The sequence below is a fragment of the Motacilla alba genome, chromosome 15, assembly GCF_015832195.1.
Source record: "Motacilla alba alba isolate MOTALB_02 chromosome 15, Motacilla_alba_V1.0_pri, whole genome shotgun sequence".
Lineage (NCBI taxonomy): Eukaryota > Metazoa > Chordata > Aves > Passeriformes > Motacillidae > Motacilla > Motacilla alba.
In genome coordinates, this window is record NC_052030.1 from 2414505 (window position 1) to 2437216 (window position 22712).

General features: G+C 44.3%; 1 protein-coding gene across 2 annotated transcripts; it reads right to left on the minus strand.

Annotated features, from left to right (window-relative positions):
• Window positions 1-166: 166 nt before the first annotated feature.
• SMPD4 (sphingomyelin phosphodiesterase 4) lies at window positions 167-16293 on the minus strand. 2 transcript variants are annotated; one of them, XM_038151883.1, is made up of 19 exons: window positions 16192-16230; window positions 15887-15973; window positions 15103-15245; window positions 14875-14950; window positions 13908-14016; window positions 13249-13301; window positions 12554-12705; window positions 12085-12217; window positions 11396-11467; window positions 7928-8017; window positions 5486-5631; window positions 4932-5022; window positions 4600-4700; window positions 4156-4319; window positions 3304-3509; window positions 2530-2763; window positions 1714-1845; window positions 1419-1547; window positions 167-683 (listed from the first exon to the last, which is right to left on the minus strand). In XM_038151883.1, the coding sequence occupies exons 1-19, from the start codon at window positions 16228-16230 to the stop codon at window positions 357-359; spliced, it is 2484 nt and encodes an 827-aa protein (XP_038007811.1). In that variant the 3' UTR covers window positions 167-356. The 2 variants fall into 2 exon arrangements, with proteins under 2 accessions (XP_038007811.1, XP_038007812.1); XM_038151884.1 differs by lacking the exon at window positions 7928-8017 and having other exon boundaries at window positions 16192-16293.
• Window positions 16294-22712: the final 6419 nt, after the last annotated feature.

The window sequence follows — 22712 nt, forward strand, 5'->3', positions numbered from 1 at the left end:
GTCTCATGCACCACATCCTTCCTGTCCTCAGTGACCTGGAAGAACTGTCAAGAGGTTAGTGAGGGGATGCACCTGGGGCATGATGCAGTTTATAAATACTCATGGCTCATTCTTCCCCCCTCAAAAAACAAAACAAAACAAAACAAACACCATATTCACTCAAGTCTACAGGAAGACTTTTATAAAAATAAAATTTACATTGATTATCTCTACAAGGCCACATCCATGTTTATAAAACTCCATTAACTTTAGTATTAAAAATATTTTAGGAAGAGCTGATATAATTAAAACATTTTAGTCATGGAATCTCAGGCTCATCCTTAAAACATTTATTTCTACAAGCCAGGAAGAGGATACTAGTGTTCATGTGGTTTCCATCCTTCGAAGAAAAAAGTCATTATTACAGCATAAAGAAAATACCCAATTAGGATAATGAATGTGCAGCCAACTGGCCCGACATAAAACCAGGATGCAAGGAAGTAGATCATCAGCAGAGAGATCAGAGTCCTGTAGCTGGCCAGAAACCTCAGACTGATCCTGGGTCCCCAGTTGTGGCTCGTTCTGTCCCTCACCACGGGGCTGTACCTGATTTTCTGTATGAGCTGGGGGTTGGTCAGGTGATAGCGACAGAGTCTGCCCACAAAATCATCCCTGGAGCAGAGCACTTCCATCTGATCAGCAAACTGAGGGAAGATGCATTTAAAAGTTAGTGTTGTCCTACAAATGCTGCCATAAAGTAACTTATTTTATGATTTTCTTAATATAGAGAATAAGGATTATATGGATCAAACTGCACTTTTAAACAGCAGAACTGTTTTAATGCAGACTTGCCTTGTGTTTTCATACCTAAAAAAAGAATTTGCTTTTCCTGTTTAGAAGCATTTACTCTGAATGTCAGTCCCCTGTTCATCAACCATGAGTCCATTAATAAATCACATTTGCAATGTTTTGTGTGGGAAAAGCAGAATTGCAGATAGAGAAGCAGGCCTCATACTAGAAAATACCCATCTAGACCACAATGAAGAAGATGGAGCAAGAACAAACCGAGTGTCCCACAGGTACAGGTGGGTGGAACAGGAATGGGCAGGGGGAAGCCCAGGAGGAGGAGGAGGAGGCAGCACACAGGTACAGGTGGGTGGAACAGGAATGGGCAGGGGGAAGCCCAGGAGGAGGCAGCACACAGGTACAGGTGGGTGGAACAGGAATGGGCAGGGGGAAGCCCAGGAGGCAGTTCCACAGGTACAGGTGGGTGGAACAGGAACGTGCAGGGGGAAGCCCAGGAGGCAGTTCCACAGGCACAGGTGGGTGGAACAGGAATGGGCAGGGGGAAGCCCAGGAGGAGGAGGAGGCAGTCCCACAGGCACAGGTGGGTGGAACAGGAAGGTGCAGGGCAGGAGGAGGGGCAGTGCTGTGCTCACCCTCTCGTTGAGCGCTGAGGACAGGCGGAACAGGAGCCGCACCAGAGCCGCGTTCTCGTAGCTCCGGATGGGCTGGAGCTCAGTGTCCCCCTGGTACTGCAGCTCAAACCTGCGTAAGCCATTTATGATCTAGAAATGGGAAAAGAAACACCTGATCTTGCAGCTCCCACCTGAAAGACCTTTTTACTGGCACTCCTCTTAGCCCCAGGTAAGCTGCATTTCTCTTTGTCATAGAAGGAGAAGGTGTTTTTTCAAGAACAGCCCAGGCAGTGATATGGAATCGTTTTTCTCTCACCTGGTACCTGCCCAGGGGTGTAAGGATGAGGCCATTCTCACTTGCAATGCAGTCTGGAAGCTGTTTTTTTCCATTCTCATCTTGAGCTGTCCCACACTTCATCATCATCTGGGTCAGCTGGGCTTCACTCAGCTGTGCAAGAATAACACAGTTCTAAAGCAGGTGGTTGATCCACCCCCTTTTTCATTTATTTCTCACTTCACAAACTCAATAGCCTTGGAAGTCTTTGACAGCCAGCTCAGATACCAAGAACTGCTTAACAGCACCTCAGTTAGACATTAAAAAGAGATAAACCTCTCCAGATTTGTTTGTGCTTGTCTAATTCTAGATTAGTGCTCTGGCTTGTATCTCCCTTAGCTCCCAAGGAGTATCAAAGAGCTGTCTCCTAGGGCAATTCTCTACAAGGGAGTGTGGCTGCAGAGAAATTAATCTGTTATTTTCAGGTTTAATAGTTTGTCCATAGCTGCAGTTGTATTTTTACAGATCTACATTTAGAAGATACAGGAGAGTTTTTAAAACTGCCTGTTTGGAAACAGAGGACCAGCTTGGTATAAACAAGGTTTGGTATAAATTACACAGTCCAAAAGAGTTGTCACTTAAACTAAGTGGGTTTGATACTTAAAAATTCATAACACCTAATTCCATCTACATTGAAAATGGGTTTTGAAGCAGGCAAAGTTGAGAAGATGTTAGAATTTACTAGCAAGATTTCTGGACAGCTTTGTAATCCCACACACTACACTAGACACAGACGTACAGCTGACTGAATCCTGACTCACGTGCTTGCTGCCAAGTTCTTAGAAAGATGTTACTTACCTTAAAGATCTGGCACAAATATTCCAGTGCCTTCTCTAAATATTCATCTGTTTTTTTGATGCTGTCCTGCCCAATTTCATCAAGGTCGTTGCCTGTGTAGGAACCATTCACCTCAGACGGTGTGAATCTAAACCACGAGAAGAAGGACTGGCTGGCCATTGTCTCTGCAGAATGGTCTGATATGGACTTTGCTGTCTGCTGTGCCTGACAAATTAACTGGGCCAGTTTTAACACCTAAAACAAAAAACAAAAATTGTGTGGGACAAAGATAAAGGACTTCCAAGCATCAATACATGAATAAAACTGAAAGTGAGAGCAATCCCAGCAAACTCACTCCCTTAGTGCATATGGATTTGTGCTGACTGTTAGCTGGCTTTCCAATAGAGTAGAGGCAGCTCTGTCGAAGCATTTAAGAAACATCAGAGCTGCTTAGCTTCTTCAGCTGCTTTTTTTCTTTTTTCTGCTGCTTTTGTCTGAGTTGCTGGTAGGTACTGATCAACCAGAAGATCACAGTAAGCATGTTTGAGAGGAAACACCATATACTGCTCCAAGGCAGCAAGCTGTTACATTAACTTATTATTTATCAAGGAGAAGCAGATGTTTACAGCTGTGCTGGACTGAGACCCCTCAGAGTCCAGAAGTCGTTGTCAGCAAACTCAATTATTCAGTAGTGCAGGGTGTGAAGTTTTCCACTTTTAACTTCTGATATGGATGCTCAGCACTGAGAGACATCTGTCACAGTAAAAGGCAGGTGCAAAGGAGTTTGTTGCTTACCAAATTCCTGACTTCTGTGCCAAACATCTGTTTATACTGGAAATCCTGTCCTTCCAGGCTGTAAACATGACTCTTCACCTTAAATGAGGCATCTGTAACAGCTGGAGACCGTGATGACAAAAAACTCCCACCAAGAGTGGGGCTCATAAAAAGCCGGTGTTGACGGTGGGGAATCACAAGTTCTGGCTCCAGGAATAACTGCTCTCCTGGAATTTGAAAAAAGAACTGAAGATGGTTGCATAATACTGGTCTTGCTGGGGAAGGTCCAGCTGCCTTAAGGCTGCTGGGCAACTTTATTTAGAGAGAGAGTTCAAAGGGGAAGGAGGTCTTAATTAGTGTTCATTATTTACTTCTCTCTGTCCAGACAAAAAATGTCAACGTGCCAATGCAGACCACACAAAGCAGCATTTTAAGTTTGTAACATTTTTCAACAAAAGGCAGTGGAGAAACATACTTCAGACATTGATACTTGTCAAATCTCACCACTCCAATATTCACTACATCCTAATTATCCTGAAATGCTCTTTTACTAAGTACAGAGACTTCCAGAGATATATGAAGTTTAAATCCTGAAGTATATAATGAAGTAATACAAGCGTAAGAAAAACTGACAATTGCAATTAAAAACTGACAATTGCAATTGGGTTCTTTATTCTTTAAAGAAAAATTGTGATATGCAACCTATGGTGAGTAGAAGAGACCAACTGACAAACATTAGTGAAGACAGACTTTTGAATGGCAAAATAGCATGAAAAATGAGAGAGAAGCACCTCAGTGCTTCCGAGATGAGATGTAACTACTGAAAAGAAAGACTGAGACAGGACAACACAAGATGTCAAAATATCCTTTTACCTTTCAGGATCATTTCAGCTAGATTGGGCTGAGCAAAGACCTTAGCTACTCGGAACACCATGAGGGCATTTTTTGGACTGACCAAGTCTGTCCGAAGAGCTCTGTTCAGAAATCCCACAAACAGCTTGGTGTACATGAGCAGGTTTTCTTGAATGAAGGCAGCCCTGTCAAAGTGAGAACAGGATTTGTGAGTACAGCTATTTAAAGAACTGTCATTTTGTCTTTTACCAAATAAGCCACTTAGAGAATGTTTTATACTGTCCCTGGAAAGATGGTCAATTTACACTGAGACAAAAGAATATTCTCAAAACAAAAACTAATGTTCCAAGACATCATTCTCCAGTCTTATACAGGAATTGAAGTCAGGTTGGTGCCTAGCTCCTGAAAGCCTGCTGTTTTACTCAGGATCTCCCTGAGGGTTGGCTCAGCTGCTCCCCTCCTCACCACTTGTCCGAGACGCTGCGAGGCAAAGGCTCTGTGCTTTGTGGGGGCTTTTCGGGCGCGTACCTCCAGGGCTGCAGGTAACTCAACCACATCTCAAGAACCTAGGCACAATCACAATAAACCCACATGAGTGCCAATACTTTTTTGGAAAGGAAGGCAGGAAGGGTTTTTTGTTAATTTTTCTACTTGTTATATAAAAAATTCTACTGGTCTAGAAAAGAGAGATGTAAACACCAAGAAACAGCTGCTGAACAGCAATAACTAATAACGTGTTCCTGTAGCTGATAACAGTTCTGTTGAGGGCAGACTGAGGTGGAAAAGCAGGTACATACTGCTCTGAAAGAGGCATCCAGAGGCCAGTGGCCAAAACAGTGTTGCAAAAAGATATAAAGCTTCTCCTGGACAAACCGAGGAATCACAACCCTGCAAAAAGATCCAAAGACGGTCATGTGTATAAACTGGCAGCAAATTTCAAAAACAAAACACCCGACCCTACCGACCAACAACCCAACACACTTCCACAAATGCAAAAATGCAAACAGAGAAAGAACTGAGCAAAATTTGTTCTTTTTAAACTGAAACTACTTCAAGCCATTGAATTTCAACTCAAATTAGTAGTAAACACCAAATACTAAGCTAACTTTGGCCAGAATCCTCTGGTAGCATATTCTTTTCTCTATAGACTAGTGCAATAGCTGCTGCTGAAGCTGCCCTCCCTCAGAGGATATGAGAAACATAATCCATTAGCTCTCATGTAGTTTTAATAATGTACTTCTGTATTTCATCAAAACAGCCTAATTCAACCTTTCAAAGAAAGCTGAGGTTTTCATGGAGAAAGCTCAGCTTTTCAGCTCTGTGCATTTCAGAGACATGCTCATGTACCAACCTTTTAAACTCCTCCAGTGGGCTGGCTGTGTGGGAGTGGGCTGAAGGGGAGAGAGGCTCTGGTTTCAGGCTGTTGCTGAAAGCATGCAGATGTTTCACAAGCAGTCTTACCACCAGCACGTGCTCTTCAGTGGGCTTGAACGACTCCTAGATTCAAAGCAAAAGAGAGGCACCCAATGAGTGTCATTTGCTAAATGTCCAGGGAATTCAGGAAAATTATATGCTCAGATCAAAATACAGGAAATGTTCTTTTCCTTCTAGGTTCTTCACCATAGTTTGGTGCCACCTGATTTTGGACAGGTTTGCTCCCCAGGACAAGCTGCATCAATCTTCTGCCATCAGTTCACTAAGAAACATATTTGGATTGTAAGAAAAGCCATCTACAGTACTCTAATGCACAAAAATTTGGGCTAGCTTTAAGGAACAGAATAACTTGTAGATTTTCACTTACCCTTTTCTGAAAAAAGAATATTCAGCCTTTCATTATGGCTATAAGTTCCTTGCTGCAGAAGCACAGCAGGTCCTTTGCTTATACTCATGGCTGGCTGTACTGAGCTCTCCTTCCTATGCTGGTACTCATCGGCCTTACAGGAGAGAACAATCCTAGACAGTTACAGTAAGAACAGGAACTGCTTTGAGTCCTTGAGATCCTGTTGGTTCCAACGCCCTTGGGGGGAGAACAGCCTGGGTGGGAGCAGCACAGGGAGTGAGATGGTGAGCCCACTGATGTTACTCATGAGAAGTGAGTGTGTGACACAGCAGAGAGGTGAACGAGGCAAAGAAGGGCTGGTTCAAAGCACAAACTCCTCTGCTACTGTCATCTGCTCTAAGAGTAGTGAACCAATACCAATCCACCACTGAAGGCAGATTTTGAGGTTTGTATTCTGTTTCACAGAAGTTGAGAAGAATAATGTACATGAAATGTAAGTTACAGCTGCAAATATAATGGAAAGTGCTGGAAAGGTGTATTGGATTAGCTGCAAGAAGTTTCCAGAGCTTGAGGCAGGGAGGGAGTGTGTGTCTACATCTGTGTTGATGTCCTTTCTCAGCCATGCCTGAGGCAAAGCAGATGCCTTTTTACACTCTTTAAGATTCTGAGTACACTGTGACATTCACTCCAGGCTCCGTGACAGACACAGTCCTGCAGTGCAGCCAGGCCTGGGACTCTTCTAAGAGAGGGTTAAACCTTTACCAGCTCTAATGAAGGCTGGGCTTGTTTTTGACAGCTCCAACTTGTATCAGCACATTTTCTACAGTCCTGATGAGTTTATGCAAGAAGGTAGAACTCCAAGAAGTTGTGTGGTCCTTGGAGTTTGGACCAGGATCTCCACAGCAATTAGAGAGGCTGAGTACTCTGCCACAGGCCTTGAAAGGGTGTAATTTTAAAAATCCCAAGCCCCCTCTGAAGGTACCTTTGGAATTTACAAAACCACCCTATTCCAATACATCATTTTGGGTGATGTTAGTAGTTGCTCCATATAGCAGTTCTTACAATTTCCTCCTAGCCTGGATCACCACCATTAGGAATGTCACTGGTTTAAAAACTACTTTTCCCCACAAATGTTTTTGCTGACAAACCTTTTTGTACAGGAAGGATGTGTGCCATTGTTAATTCTTAATACAGTAATTAAATAAATACAACAGTAAAAAAGATTTAAAGTAGAACTTTGTGTTCCTTTCTAAACAGCACCTTGAGATATCATAGCACTTAATTAAAACAAAACCAAAACAAAACCAAACAAAAAAAAGATTAAAGAGCAGGGAAATGCCATGTAGTGCTAAAGAGCTTTATAGTACATAAGCTCAGCCCTCCCCATTCCCAAAATGAAGACCCAATGAATAAAGGGCTGAAGTAGGAAAAGAGGAATCAGCAATCTGTTCCAACAGGAATGTTTTTGCATGCACATTTCCTGAACAATCTGCAAATGTACCACTTGTGCTTTTGCAAAAGTGGACAGCCAAATTGACATTGCCACCACAAATTTAGTATTCTCCAATGACATTTCCTGGGCTAAAAACCCCCAGATGTTACCTACCTTAATCTGGGTGACAGCCATGCAAATTCTGATCTTTTCTTCCACGCAAGGTTTGCTTAAATGTCTACTGTGTGAGAGGCAGAAACTGCCATTGGTGGAGACAGCTTTGGTGCCAAAAAACAGCATAGCTGGTAAGTCTTACATTGCAAGAATGCATCTCTAGAAACAGAGTTTCCAATCAGTCCTTATAACACGCTAGAGTTTAACTCTTTTCTCCATGACCTTTGCTAATATCTCTCAGTATCTGTTTCACTGAACAATTTGGTGAATTTCAATGCAATGTTCTCAAATGACAAAACCACACCTTGGCAGAAGGAGCTGATGTACAGCCAGCACCAATACACTTCGCAGATTATATGATGGAACAAGATTCTTAAAAAGGAAACCAAATGAAAAGATGGTAATACTTGGTATGCGTGGAGGGCCTGGTAGCTGGATTGGGCAGGACTACCGTGGTGTTTACTGGAGATACTGAGTCGGTAGTGGAGAACCTCCAGCTGAGACAACAGAAACAAAAAGGAAGGGGGGAGGGAAAAAAGGAGAGAAGAGAGCAAGAGAAAAAAAAAGTGAGAATGAGCCCAAGGAAGAAGGGTGGGGGGAAAAATGAACATCACAAATACAGTCAGGGACAACATATCACAATAACAACTGCAGCCACAGTATCCTCTTTTTTCTGGCGCTCGGTAGATTGATTCCATGGTATTTCTTATCCTTTGTCAATTTGGAAATACAACTGGAAGCAGGTGTCAAAAATTGACTGTTCTCTTTGCTGAGCTCAGAGCAAGGACTGGTGGGGGATACGGAGCTTTTGCCAAATCAATTCCCCATTTCAGAAGTGAACTGAACTGCAGCAACAAGGATTTACACACTGTTCATTAAAAATGGAGTAAGAGAGAAATATTCTGCAAGCTTTTTAAAATCTATTTTGAAAAGTTTGTAATTTCTTCCTGTTCTGCTGCAGAAGCAGTTTGTATGTGGAAGAAGTTCAAACTGGACTTTCCTGTCCAGAGAAATCCTGTGTCTTCTCTCTACTTAAAGGCCATTTGGGAAGGCTGCAGGTCTCGTGAATTTCCTCAAAAGAGGAAAATTACTTTTGCTGTGAGGAAAACATTACACATCTAAAAAAGCAAAGACATACCTAGCACAGTACTATATGCTGATGCAAAAGGCGCCTTGCCATAAAACTCTGCAAGCCTCAGCCAGATCCCTTCTGGAAGGAACAACCTGAGCAGTGTTTTCTGACTATGACAGTGAAGAGGATACTGTAGCAACAGTGACACACATGTATGAAATTAATGAAAAAACATAAAACAAAAAATGTACACTACACAGACCCCAATGACTGTTGTCAGGCATCTAAACTAACTCTCCAGATCACACCTCTGCTGTCTTTAAACAGCCTCTACCCCATGTCCTCTGCTGACAGTTTGGCAGCTTTTGCTTTCACACCCTTGGAGTGGCAGGATTGCTACTGCAGACTCCCCAAGAGCTTGGGCAGATTGTCTGCTTCCAAAATGACTCCCCTGCCACAGGAACCTGCAACCCCCTGGATTTTCATGGGTGTTCCACACGCAGTGCTGGGGGCTGAACACCTGGCATTGGAAGGTCAGGAAGCATTACATAAAGTTTTATCAAGCTACTTCTTTTTAAGTGTTTCTGGTGGTAACAGCAGAAGGGAATAGGAAAAAAGCTGCTGCACACTTGGACTCTAGATCATCAGAGAGAGAAAAAACAAACAGACAAAAGAATTGGAAAATAGTTGAATTAAAAGGGAAAACAATGACAGCATAGCAAATAGCATCAACCTCAGGTTCACAGCACACCCAAGAAGAATTCAAAGCTGTAACGTGTATCTTCTCAAAAGAAATTGTTTACTATTCATTCCCATTCCACTGCCTTCTACTTATAAAGGGAAGTCTGTGATGACATTACCAAGGCTTAAGGAAAAATCTATGACTCTCCTTCTCAAGAAAGTTACTGATCTGAGATCTGTCTTGGCCCAGGAAAGCAAACAAATCTGGCTGCTGGACAAAGAGTGAGCACATTCTACAGAACCTCATCCCAGATCTGCAGCCATTTCATATCGGTGATGGTCAAACAGCTCTAGATCCAGCACTGAATGGTCACTAATTACCCTGCCTCCCAAGCACACAGAAGGCTACATGCAATCAAGTGAACCTGCATAATTATCAATAATTTTAAGAATAAGGTATAGGGCCATCTAGGGTTTACAGTCAAGGTCTTTAATGCTTGTGTTAAAACAGAACTTACACTTCTGGATGTTCTACTTCCTCACCTGAGGAACTACAAAGGCAGACTGCTCTCTCAGCCCACCCAGGCTACCAAGCTCAGTTTAAGCATCACAGACTAATGAACAGTCCTGACCCAACTGATCTGGAACCTTTCCTCAGTCCTGCAGGAGAGATCCTTCATCCATTCATGTATCTCATGGGGAATTCCAGTCCCCCATACCACTGTTCCACCCCCCAAAGAGGAAGACTTCCTATTTTACACGTTCATGATTACTTCCCATCAAAAATGAAACTAAAATACCATCAGGGAGTTATGGCCTCAGGCTGTGGCTCAACACACCTTGTGGAGGATCCTGAAGTGCTGATTTCAGAGAACTGTAAGCTCTACCTAGGCCCTACTCCACCATAACGTGCAGAGTCATTGTCTGCAACTGCTGCTCCCTAGTGCTAGAAGAAAGCATCTGAAATACAGAGGGTGAACAGAGGAGAGAAGTTTAAAGCAATCATCATTTCTGGCCTAAGCACAGCGCTTGATGCACAGAGACTGGACAGACAGACAGACCAAAGGTACTTCAAGCAAAGCCTTTCCATCACAGGTGCACAGCCATGCTGCTGGGAGTCCCAAGTGGAGACTTTGCAACATTAGTGAGTTTGCATTTTGACCTCAACTTTGAGAATAAAAGACAAAACCCATCACATTTCAGCTCTCCAATGCTTTTCCCTAGCAAAATATAAATGTGTTTTATTTCATATCCTGTGGAGTGAAGGATTAGAATTTTTCAGTCAACTCCCATATTGCATTTCCACACAGGAATAAATCCTGAGTAGCTTTTATTATTTCTCTGCCCTTCTATGAAAGTCCCACTGTGACCCAGAGGGAATTCAGAGGATCAATATTTTCTCCTTCAAATTCCCTTTACATTTATAATGCCTTCAATCTTAGCCTCCCCAACACTTACTTACTTCTTACATGCAGTAGTTTGTTACTGAACAGGCCACCACAAGCTGCTTACAACAGTGTATTATCTGAGCAAGAGCTTACCAGATAATACAAATTCTGTAGCTACAGAACACCATTATGGTGAAAAGCATATTTTGGAACACGAAACAATAAAAATAGCAGTTTAAAAATTTTTAAAAATTTGGATTTAGGCTAAAAATGGTTATGTATGTTAGAAATTACTAATTGGTATTTCAGTAACAGTTGCTATCTCTGCTGGAAATAAATTTTGGCTATTTTTAGCAGTCATGTTGCCCTGGTGGGATTTGACACAATGGTTTTATAGTGGCATCTTCTCAATCATTAGCACTTTGATTAGTGTATTGATGTTCAGATTGTTGTGACCATCCCACAAACTCATCTTGAACAAAAAAAAAGAAACAAAAACCAGAACAAAACTAACACAACTTCTGCAATGAAGGCAAATCTGGATGACACACTTATTCACAACATTCTTTGTAACTGGATTATCAACTCTGGCACACTTATGTAGACACTCTGTTATTTCTTTCCTTTGGACCAATACACAAAAATAAAAATAGATTCTGCACAGAACAGGAGATTTACCCCAAGGTAAGAGCTCAACCAGCAGGTGATGTTCACAGTGCAGTACAAACTATTACCTTGACGTGAGGGGACTGCATTTTCTGATACATTTCCAGTGAATAATGATGAAGCCACATTTCAACAAAGATCTGCAAAACAAATATTTTCTCAGCTAGGGAAAGAGAAGTAATCCCACACTGTCAGTCAGAAGGTACTATAAGGAAGACCACAGTATATAACTCGAAAACTAAGCTGCACTGGTAAACAGACAGCACCTATTCAAGATGTTTCAGGTTATCATGCTGAGATGACAAACTCTTAGCACCTGCCAGGCATCAATTAGTCAGCTCAGCAACATGATAGGAGCTTGTTTCAGAACAACTGCTAAATCCAGCTTTTCCTTCCCTCGACAATGAACAAAACCACCTTGGCTCCATTTAACCTTTGCCTCTGCATAGAATGGGTGTGAGATTTAAAAAAGGAAATCAGATGCAGAAACTTTTCCAGAAAAAAAATACTCAAATGCCTGAGATCAGTTGTTAGATCCTTAGTCTAAGAAAAGATATTAAGTGCCTTTCCAAGCTACAACTTAACAGCTGCACAGTGGTTCTTTGTTGCATTAACAGGAAGCAACAGCTGCACTGCTCAATTCCAAAACCAAGCTAAAGCAAACTGGCCTATCTGCCAAATCTCTTTAAAAAGAAGAGATCCCTCAGTGAGCAGAAGAAAACGCTGCAGGGTGTTTCCTTCCTTAAATGGCAGGTACCTGAAGCAGTGTTTCTGATCTCCAGATCTCCTGGGAGGCTGGGTCAGCGTTCACAGAGGGCTGGTGGGCAATGTGCCTCTTCAGCAGGCTGGTGTGGTGCATGCCATAGGAGGAGAAAGGCACTGCTGGGGACCTTGGAGGACAAATGCATGGAATTACACAGGTCAGGAGGTCTTGGTGCAGTACAAGGGGATGCAAGGATGTATCATTACTTTTAATCAGTATTTTATACACTTTAAAACAGTCTTTCAAGGTGCACAATTGGTTACATATTTCAAACTTCTGCAACTTCCTGTAATTACTAATCACTTCAACTCTAACTATAACCAAACACTGCACCACTGTTCCTATGCAGTAAGTACATACAGATGAAGTGCAGAGGTGTTTTCTACTTGTTTGATTTTGTTCCAACAAGCCATATTTTGCCTGCACTGTTCCCACAATTTGCCCCTGACACTGGAGCCATTACCTGGGAGTAGGGGAAGGGATGGCTCCCCCGGGATTTGAAGAAGGTGGGGGAAGGACACTTCCTTCTGTGGGTAGGAAACACTTGAGGTACGTGTCCACCAGGATGAAGTAAGCACTGTTGGAAGGGCTGACATGATGGGTGACAGGTGAGTTCTGCAAGAGACACACAGGATGTACCTGGGGTTAAACACTGCTGCTTTCAGCCGGGTCTGGGGGGTGATGTCAGACCCCCTCAGCATAAAAAAGCAGAAGCCCAGTGGTCAGAAAGGGTAAACTGGCAGCAAAGACCCCTCGGAGCAAAGGAAAATGAGCTGTGAGAGAAGGGCTGCTGCAGCAATGACTGTACCAAGCAGAAGAGAGGCAACAACAGGCAGAGGAACCAAATAACCACAGCCCACAGCACCAAGCTGTGCTTCTGACTGTAGAGAAACCCTTACTGGGAACAGGGGGAGAGAAACCATTTGGAATCCACTGCCTGCTCCCTGCAAGCATGGGACTGCTCACTGGTACATCCAAGGTGGGCATTTCATTTATTATCCAGTCTTGGATCACCAAGTGAACCAAAGCAAACACAAATTCCAACAGAACAGATGACATTGTTGTTAATTTAGCTACACAGCACTCCAGCAGGCTCTTTAGAGTATAATGGAGAAAGGCCAACACTATTTTAGGGGAAGAAATGTGAAAGGTACTTACCTTCTGTGTAATCAAACTAATTGCAAAGTAAAACATGTAATATTCAAATGGATCTGGAAGAAGAGAGTTAAGGATCACATAATAAAAACCAGGTAGAGCTGTTAGATATTGGGAGATGTGAACAGACACTACATTTGTACTCTGTCAATGCTAATGTACCGTGCTAGAGCTTTTGAGCAAATTCAGCCTTGGCTCCTCGCTCTCCAGCTGGCTGAAACATTGGTATTGAGTTGTTCTCTGTGTGACAAAGCGTGTTCCTGCTACTCTTGGCACATCTGACCATTTCAAACTGAAACCAGCACAGCTACAGCTACACTGCTTCCAAAAGTACTCTAGCTGCAAAGTGAACGTGCCCTTTTCCTACCATACTGCATAAACTAAAGCAGTTACAAAAACAACAATTGCGAAACGCAGGCTCTGCCGAGAAACATTGGGGATTTTGTTGTTGACTTGATTAAGGCCAGAAATTCCTCCAACAAGGGTTTACAGGGGGACACGTTTATTTTAAATTGTAATCTAAACATTTCTGATCAGCCCAAACTCTTTAGCATGACCAGGATTTCCCCCACATAGATAAGAAATATTTAACAGAAATGCTCATGACCTCTCAGTTTTAGATATTTTAAAATAAATTAGATACTCTACAATTAAAAGGATACTAAGAGCCAAATTCAAACCTAAACCACCAGATGAAGGAAACTGGACTTTGTTGTGGTATAAAGAGCATTCTGGTAGAACTTGCTCTTGTATTGAAGCCTTCACAGGGCCCTGAAAGACAGAGTAATGAAATATTAAACTGGGCACTCAGCATACTGCAAAGTATGTTTTCAGATAGTGAGATTCTGCATTCCAGCATGCCGGGGTGATCTCTACATTCAGCTCAGTGATTTTATTGCATTGCAGTAGTTCTGTGTCCAAATGCAGGGTCTTCAGAGAACTCTCAACTTGCTCTCTGAAAATTAATGTTCGATATTTTTTAAATTTAAATGTATCATTTTTTTAAAAGCCTTTACAATAACTTTCCCAACTGGAGTGGGGTTGCAGCAGAGTATTGGTGTTTGGCTGCTGGTTTTGTCCAGGTAACTGAGCTGTGGACCAGCAATTACCATCTATTTAAATGAGATTTCCTTTTGTCAAGGCCTGTAGGACAGTCTGAACCAATTTCTAGATAGCACGTAGGTGAATAGAAGAAACACAGCAAAATAACTCTGCAGATGAACGCTTTTGATGGAAATGTGACACTTCACATCCAGGAGAGCAGTCAGACTTCAAACACACAGGCACACAGCACAGGCAGGGAAAGCACTGGGGTAAGTTTAGAAAACTACTTTCAATCCTGCAACTACCAATAACCACACAACTCTCTGGGGACAGAGCAAGAATCACAGTGCAGCTTTCTTGGCTGAGCACACTTATCCAGATGCTGAGAACCACAGTCTCCGAGAGATTTTATGGCTGGGAACTCTCCTCCACTCAAGAGCCACTTCAAGAAATGGGTCTGCACTAAACCTGGAGCACTGAGCTACACCTTGGCCTGCACTGAAATGTGGATACAAAGTGCATGCAAAGTTCCAACAGCTTCCACGACAACTACATTCCCTTCTTACACACTATTCAGTTACTCACCGGGAGATAAGAGACTGGGAAATCATATCTGTACTCTTCTGCTTGGAGTTTGTAAACCAGCTTCATCATTGGGCCACTGCAAACAAGCATCAGAAAGTGAATGCCATGGTGAATGGCCTCTGCTGCCTCACTTCTGTGAGCTCAGGTTTGCACAGGGGAAAAAGGCCAAACACTGGTCATTTGTTCACCAACCCATTTCTTAATCTGTGCTGAAATGAATGAGTTTACCTGGGATCCAGGAAATCCAAAGCCACAGAATATTCATTAGGGTTTGTTCTTCCTTGCAGGCAGCGAAGGTTCCAGCCCACGATGATGCCATCCAGGCTGCCAAAAATGCTCTCCACCAGCCATGGGAAGATGCCATGTAGTTCCTTCAGGGAAAAAAAGACACAAAGAATTCGTGTGCACAATTCCTCACTTGGACAACCTCTACTGCATGTACTAGAACACACAAAGATACGTCAGCTATTTATTTATGACTGTTTCTGTGTTATCACTGGGCAGATCATCCTCTCAAAACATTGCACTATAGCAGGGCAGTCATGCGAGGCCTATCCCGATTTCTGATCCTATTGAAGTTACAACAGTGCTCATCAGGATCACTTGCAGTTATTTGCCGTATTTTAAAAACAAGTTCTCTTTGTAAACAGAGGCTAAAAGGAATTAACGAAGGGCAGTGAAATGAAACAATCCCTTAATGACTAGAAAAGGTGCTTAATTCTTGGCAACACTGCATTCCCATTGTTTCACTAGAGGCCCCCAAAACCCAGAATCCCAGAATCAGGCTGGAAAAGAGCTGCGACCATCGAGTCCGTGCTGTGACCAGACACCACCGCATCAAGCACACCACGGCACGGAGTGCCCCGTCCGTGCCCCACCGCCTCCCCGGGCAGCCCGTTCCAGACAGCTTGTCTGGACAAGACAGAGAGGAACAAAGAAAAGAGGAATATAAAAAACAATTCCCCCGCAGCTTGCCAAGCGGCGAGGTTCTGGAGAAGCAGGGGCCGCTCACCTTGGCAGGCAGCTCCTCGATGAGGGTCTCCAGATCGCGGCACCTCTGCGCAAACGGTTTGTTGACACAATCCGCCTTCAGCGTGGCCTGGGACAAACCACAAGGGAAATCCGATCACGCCTGCCGGGCAGGACAGCACTAACCGCGGCCACGACCGCGACAATCCCCCCTAGCGCCGCTCCGGGCGCAGCATTCCTGCCCCACCCGAGCCTGAGGGGCCGCGACAGCGCCGGGTACCGAGACACCGCTCCGCTGCCCGCCCGGCCCGTTCCCGCGGCAGGAGGAGGCCGTGTCCCCGCACCCACCAGCAGGAAGCTGGGCTGCTGCAGGTGCGGCGCGGCCATGCCGCCGCTCCCGGCCCGGCCCTCAGGGCCCTCGGCACAGCCCCGCTCGCGCCCCGCGCCCGCGCGGCCTTTGAGCGTCACGGCCCGCGCGGATGACGTCACCGCGGCGTTGCCATGGAGACGCTGCTGAGGGAGCGCCCCGAGCCGGGAGCGGCCCGCGGGGATGGATCATGGAGCGCTCGGGGCAGAGCCGGGAGTGTCCCGAGCTGGGAGCGAGCCGCGGGGATGGATCATGGAGCGCTCGGGGCAGAGCCGGGAGTGACCGGAGCTGGGAGCGAGCCGCGGGGATGGATCATGGAGCGCTCGGGGCAGAGCCGGGAGTGTCCCGAGCTGGGAGCGGCCCGCGGGGATGGATCATGGAGCGCTCGGGGCAGAGCCGGGAGTGTCCCGAGCTGGGAGCGGCCCGCGGGGATGGATCATGGAGCGCTCGGGGCAGAGCCGGGAGTGTCCCGAGCTGGGAGCGGCCCGCGGGGATGGATCATGGAGCGCTCGGGGCAGAGCCGGGAGTGACCGGAGCCGGGAGCGGCCCGCGGGGATGGATCATGGAGCGCTCGGGGCAGAGCCGGGAGTGTCCCGAGCTGGGAGCGAGCCGCGGGGATGGATCATGGAGCGCTCGGGCCACCCAGCCATCCCGCCCCGTGCCTTCCCGAGGGCCTTACCCAAACACTCCTTGAACCATGCCAGGCTTGCCCTGGGAAGCCTCTGCCAGTGCTCAGCCACCCTCTGGGTAAGAGCCTTGTCCCGATATCCAGCCTAAACCTCCCCTGCCTCAGTTTTGTGCCATTTCCTCGAGTTCTGTTCCTGGGCAGCAGAGATGAGATCAGTGCCTGCCCCAGCACTGTCTCCTGTGCGGATTTTGAGGACCACAATGAGGTTTCCCCTCAGTGTTCTCCAAGGTGAGCAAAGGGCCCTCAGCTGCTCCTGGTGGGGCTTCCCCTCCAGATCCCTCATTTGGACGCTCTCTAATAGCTTCATGTCTTTTTTACACTGTGCTGCCCAAAATGGAACACAACATTCAAGATGAGGCTACCCCAGTGCAGAGCAGAGTGGGACAATCCCCTCCCTTGCCCGGCTGGCAATTCTGATGTCCCCAGGACACGTGGTCCCTCCTGGTGTCGTTGTGATATTTTATGAAAATCCCTTTGCTAGGATTTTCTTCTCCTGAGAAGCTGAAGGGCCTCAGCTTCCAGTGTAAACAATTTGTTATCTGCTGCTGTGGGATGCAGCAGGTGCTTCCTCCATTGCTCAGTGTGGGATGTTTCTGCTTGGTGGCCAATCCAGGAGGCAGCAGCTCTCGGACTCTCTGGGAGTCACAGAACTTTGTTATTCATTCCTTTCTATTCCTGTCTCACCTTGTGATGAATCTTTCTCTCTGTTCTTTGTAGTATAGTTATAGTGTGGTCTTTTTTAATGTAATATATATCATAATATAATAAACCAGCCTTCTGAAATGGAGTCAAGATCTCTCCTTCCCTTCACCAAGTCCTGACTGCCCAGAAGACCCACAGTAATATCCTGGCTGCCAGGGCAATGGTGACTCGGGACCCCCAGGTCCCTTCTGTTATGAATGAAGTTCTACATGTCTAATTAATAAACAACAAAACTGAATTTAGCAGCAATTTTATATAAATGAATACAATACAAAGATTGGGCAGTGATTAATTAAGTATGATTAAGGTTCTTATAAAGCATAAGCAGAACCGACCAGGGTATGGAGAGGGCTCCTCACCCTGCCTCACACACCAAACAAAGGAATCCAAGCTACACTTATATACTGTATACTAATACATATTCATCAGTATTTTTCCATAAATCTCCTCCTATTTTTGACTCTTGAAATCTACGTCACTATACTGCATAGTGCATGCTCCATTTGTTGCTAGGGGGTCTCCTGGCTTTTTGGTGGTCTTTTCAGAGGAAGGCTCACTGTCTTCCTCACTGTCCCCCGAATAACCTTACAGGTTGCACATGTGCATTAAGCTCTGTGTTATGTAAGTAAGCATTATGCTCCAAATAACCCTTATTATTTCGTAGATAAGACCACTACTTTAGACTCCATATCTGGAATCCTCCCAGCTTTGTGCATCCCAAGGCCCATTCTTATTACCGTGGGTCTTTAGGGCAGTCAGGACTTGGTGAAGGGAAGGAGAGATCTTGACTCTATTTCAGAAGGCTGGTTTATTATATTATGATATATATTATATTTAAAAGACTACACTATAACTATACTACAAAGAACAGAGAGAAAGAATCATCACAAGGCGAGACAGGAATAGAAAGGAATGAATAACAAAGTTCTGTGACTCCCAGAGAGTCCGAGAGCTGCTGCCTCCTGGATTGGCCACCAAGTAGAAACATCCCACACTGAGCAATGGAGGAAGCACCTGCTGCATTCCACAGCAGCAGATAACAAATTGTTTACACTGGAAGCTGAGGCCCTCTCAGCTTCTCAGGAGAAGAAAATCCTAGCAAAGGGATTTTCACAAAATATCACAACCACACATTCTGTTTTGGGAACTTGCTTTTATAAGTATATCAAAATTCATAGGTGGATAAACGTTATTATGATATAAATATATTAAATGTCGTTTTATTACAAGGATATTAAAAGTTCACTGATAAAGGAAATGTAGTTACATTGACCAAAGGTAGAAACTGCTAAAGGAAGCACGCCCAGACCAGCTGCCAAAGCCAAGAGGGGAGGCTTACACTGAAACTGCCAGGATTGGGAAATCAGTTGTCTCACACGTACCACCTGTAGTCTTGCAGAATTTACATGTGGAGAAGGAGAGGCTGCAGGAACTGGAGATCTTGATCAGGGTGCAGGACATCAGTTGCCCTCCTGGCCACTGATGTCTAAAAGACAGCGTAAGATAACCAACTTAAACGTGGATAGACAGTTCTGGGAAACCTACTGAACACTTGAAAGCCTATGCAGGAACCACTATTCAACATGTGTGCGTTCCAGACTCTTCCAAGGGAGACGAGGTTCTGCGAGGAACAGAAAGGGGAGATGAATATGGATGGAGGCACGAGGCTGGACTGTTTACACATCTGATAGCATTATCCATGGACCGGAGGAACATGGAGAGACCATGGGATCAAGAAAAGAACAAAGAAAGTCATAGCTCCGGGCAAGAAAAAGAGTATAAGAACTGGGCTCAAACTCGAGCAAATCGTGAACTCACCACTCTGATGCAAGGAAGGAGGTCAGAGCTGTGTGTTTTCACCCAGAGGCAAAGGCCTGGGCTTGGCTCTGTCTGTTTGAACCGTGGCTGGCTTAAATTGTAAATTCGAACACAAAATACATTTTATACTTTTTAATATTATAATAATTTGGCTCTCGCAAATTATTGATCAGGCTTAATTGGCAATTTCATTTATAACATTGCCTATCTCAATACTACATCCTGTATCCTGTTTTTCACATATAACATCTGCAAAGGGGCCCATCTGCTGTGTAACACTAATCACATACACTTTTTAATTCACAACAGTTTTTTTCTGAAATATTGATACAGTTACAATTTAATTAGCATCAGTCATATCCATCTATCACACTTCCCACAGCCGCTCCCCAGCCTCTCATTCCCCAGTCCATACTCACAGCCAGGACTGCCCTGTCCTAGGTGCAGAATCCGTCCCTCTTGTTAAATTCCACAGGGTGGGTGATTGCCCAGCCCTCCGATTTACCGAGGTCCCTCTGCAGGGCTCTCTGCCCTCCGGGGAGTGTCCCACAGCCCGTGTCTGGGGCTTTCTTTCGCGGCCAGAGATCCGTTTCTCTCCCCAGAGATGTGTTGAGCACTCGCGGTGTCCCGAGGCAGCCGCTCCTTGCTGGGGCAGGCGAGGCCACCGTGTGCTGATCCTGCCATGGGGTCAGCGTCCTGTGAGCAAATTAACAGCGGTGAGGGCTGTGGTGGCTTTGAAACTGGGTAGAAACACTAATTTTGTGTAGCGGTTTTGGTTCGTTAATTTGAGATCTTATTAATGTTGAAATTTCTTGGTTAATGTAATAACAAGTGTGGCGGGTTTGGTGTTGGTTAATTACTAGTGTGCTTACTTTTTGTTGTGAGATAGTGTGAAAAATGCCAATCACTTGTTTTTAGAATTTTAAAAGTTTAATAGTAATTAAATGGTTATAAAAATAGTAATATAATTAGAGTAATAAAAATTTGGACAATTAGGATTTAGGACAATAAGAACAAAGAGTTATGGATGGCCCAGGTACCTCTTTCTGGGCAAAATAAGCCCAAAAAAGGACAACATGTTAACAGAGGATTAACCCTTAAAAGCAATAGCCTGTTGCATATTCATACACCTCATACATGATGCATAAATTCCATTCAAACAAAGGATTCTGTCTGGGCAGTGTCAGCTTCTTCCTCTGAATCCTAACGGCGTCTTCAGGGCTGAGCGAGGCAGGAAGAGCTTGATAAGAGAGCAATAAATTCTTTTTCTCTGAAAGATTTAGGTGTCCTGTGGCTGCTATCTCAGTGTGAGTCCTCTCTTTAAAAAAGTATCTCACATAGCATAGTTTCTATTTTAACATTATGTTATAACCTAAAACTATATTTAAACACTACTTAAGAAAATTAATACAGCATAACTTTCTAACACATAGCACATGTAATATTCATTTTAATATTTGCGAAAAGCCAATCATGAAATATGCATTTTCCCCATGTGTCCTGGGCTGGGTGTGATGCACACAAGTGTGCGGGTCCTGGGTGGGATTCCTGCCGTGTCCTACACGTGCCCTTGTAGACAGAGACTGCTGCAGAGTGAACGCTGCTCCTCCAGGGCTTGGTCTGTTTTCCTCCAGGTGGGGATAACGAGCTGCTTTCGCTCCAGAAGAAGCTGCTGGGACTTGATGGCGAGGATTCTGCAGTGTGTTTACTTGGCTGTGAAAGTTGTATGTGTGAGTGTCAGGAATTAAGGAAACGTAGAGCTGGTGCGTTTTCAGTGGGTGATTGTAGTAAAATAGGGAATCTTCGATGTGAGGAATGATTGGTATCATTCTATTGATTCAGAAGGCTGAACAATTGATTCTATTGATTCAGAAGGCTGAACAACTGCTTTATTAAACTATACTATATTACATTATACTATACTATATTAAAGAGATGTTATACTACAAAGAATGCTAAAGAATACTAAAAGATACTAAAGAAAGCTCGTGACTGTCTCTAGACAGCCAGGACCCAGCTTTGAGTAGTTGGCTAAGGAAACAAAACAATCTTCAGCAGAATCTAATTGACAAATCCCTTCAGGTAAACAATCTTCCGAACACATTCTGCATGTGCAAAACAACAGGAGCAGCAGGTAGAGATCTCTCTCATTTCAGAGAATGTGAGTGCCACAGGTGATAGGACTGGAGAAGGAATGCAAGAGGAAATAAAGGGTTGGGTGAAAATGTGGAAACACAGCGCTGGAGGTGCTCAGTGGGGAAGGGTCAGTGGTGCCTGTTCAAACAGACAGCTGCATGGAAGGAATGTATCCAATCACTTGAAGCACTAATGGGACTGCTGGGGAGAACTGTGGAACGACAGCTTGGTGTGCTCTGGAGCCTACTGAAATCAATGGTATGGGTTCATTATTCCCTTACACAGAGCATTTTCACATGTATATATCAAGACAGTAGATGTATTTTTTCCCCATTTTGAAGACGCAAAGACCAAAGTCCAGAAAAGCCCCTTTACCTAGGTTTCCTCTGATACGCCACTTATCTAGGTTTCCTTTTTCCCTTCCTCCCAAATTTTAGCTACCTTGAAGCCGCAGCAACAAGAAAGGCTTTTTTTCTGTTATTGGTGTGTTTTTCCTAAGAGAAGTATTCCTGAGGGAGTTGGAGGCTGAGCTGTTTTCTGCAAGTATGGATTCCGTGGTTTTGGGCTTGTTTTATGTTTTTATCATTCAGTGTCAGAGGTTTCTGACAGGCAAAGAAGTGACTAACCAGCCATACCAAGAGCTCTCCTGGGTAGCATCACATTTTGTCACCTTGGTGTAATCACTAGAGCATCAATCAAACTGTACACAGGTAATTAGGTTAATGTAATTGTCATAAAGATGAAAAACTCAATTTGTGCATAGAATATTGAGTTAATGCAACACTCAGTTACCAGAAAATCCATGAAGAAAAGAGAGTCTCTAAATCCTGCAATGCCAGCTTGCACTGTTGCTGATGCTCAGGTTAAACATTTGGGACAAGTAAAGAACCATACTGTGTGGTTCTGGTGCTCACAGTGCTGGCTCTGGAGCTCACACAGCCTTTTTTTTTTCCTGAAAGCAGTGCTAAAAACCTTTTAATTAATTCATATGGGGCATCCACTGCACCATCCACAGGCATTGATGGGAAGTTTGGGCTCAGGAGTGTTGTATCAAGGCTTTAGGAAGTGGCTTTTCCCCTTTAAAATGAAATGCCTTTAGTGAGAGATGCCATCTTTCATAGAGCTGGTGGACATCAGAGGGAGAAACAGGAGCTTTGG

Bases quoted from the DNA above. Each gene is read 5' to 3' on its own strand.
- SMPD4 (XM_038151883.1), bottom strand. From the start codon at position 16,230: ATGGCCGCGCCGCACCTGCAGCAGCCCAGCTTCCTGCTG. The intron at 15,974-16,191 runs GTGGGTGCGGGG...GGTTTGTCCCAG, and splicing joins AGCAGCCCAGCTTCCTGCTG to GCCACGCTGAAGGCGGATTG. The intron at 8,018-11,395 runs GTAATAGTTTGT...CTGTTGTCTCAG, and splicing joins TGCAGTCCCCTCACGTCAAG to CTGGAGGTTCTCCACTACCG.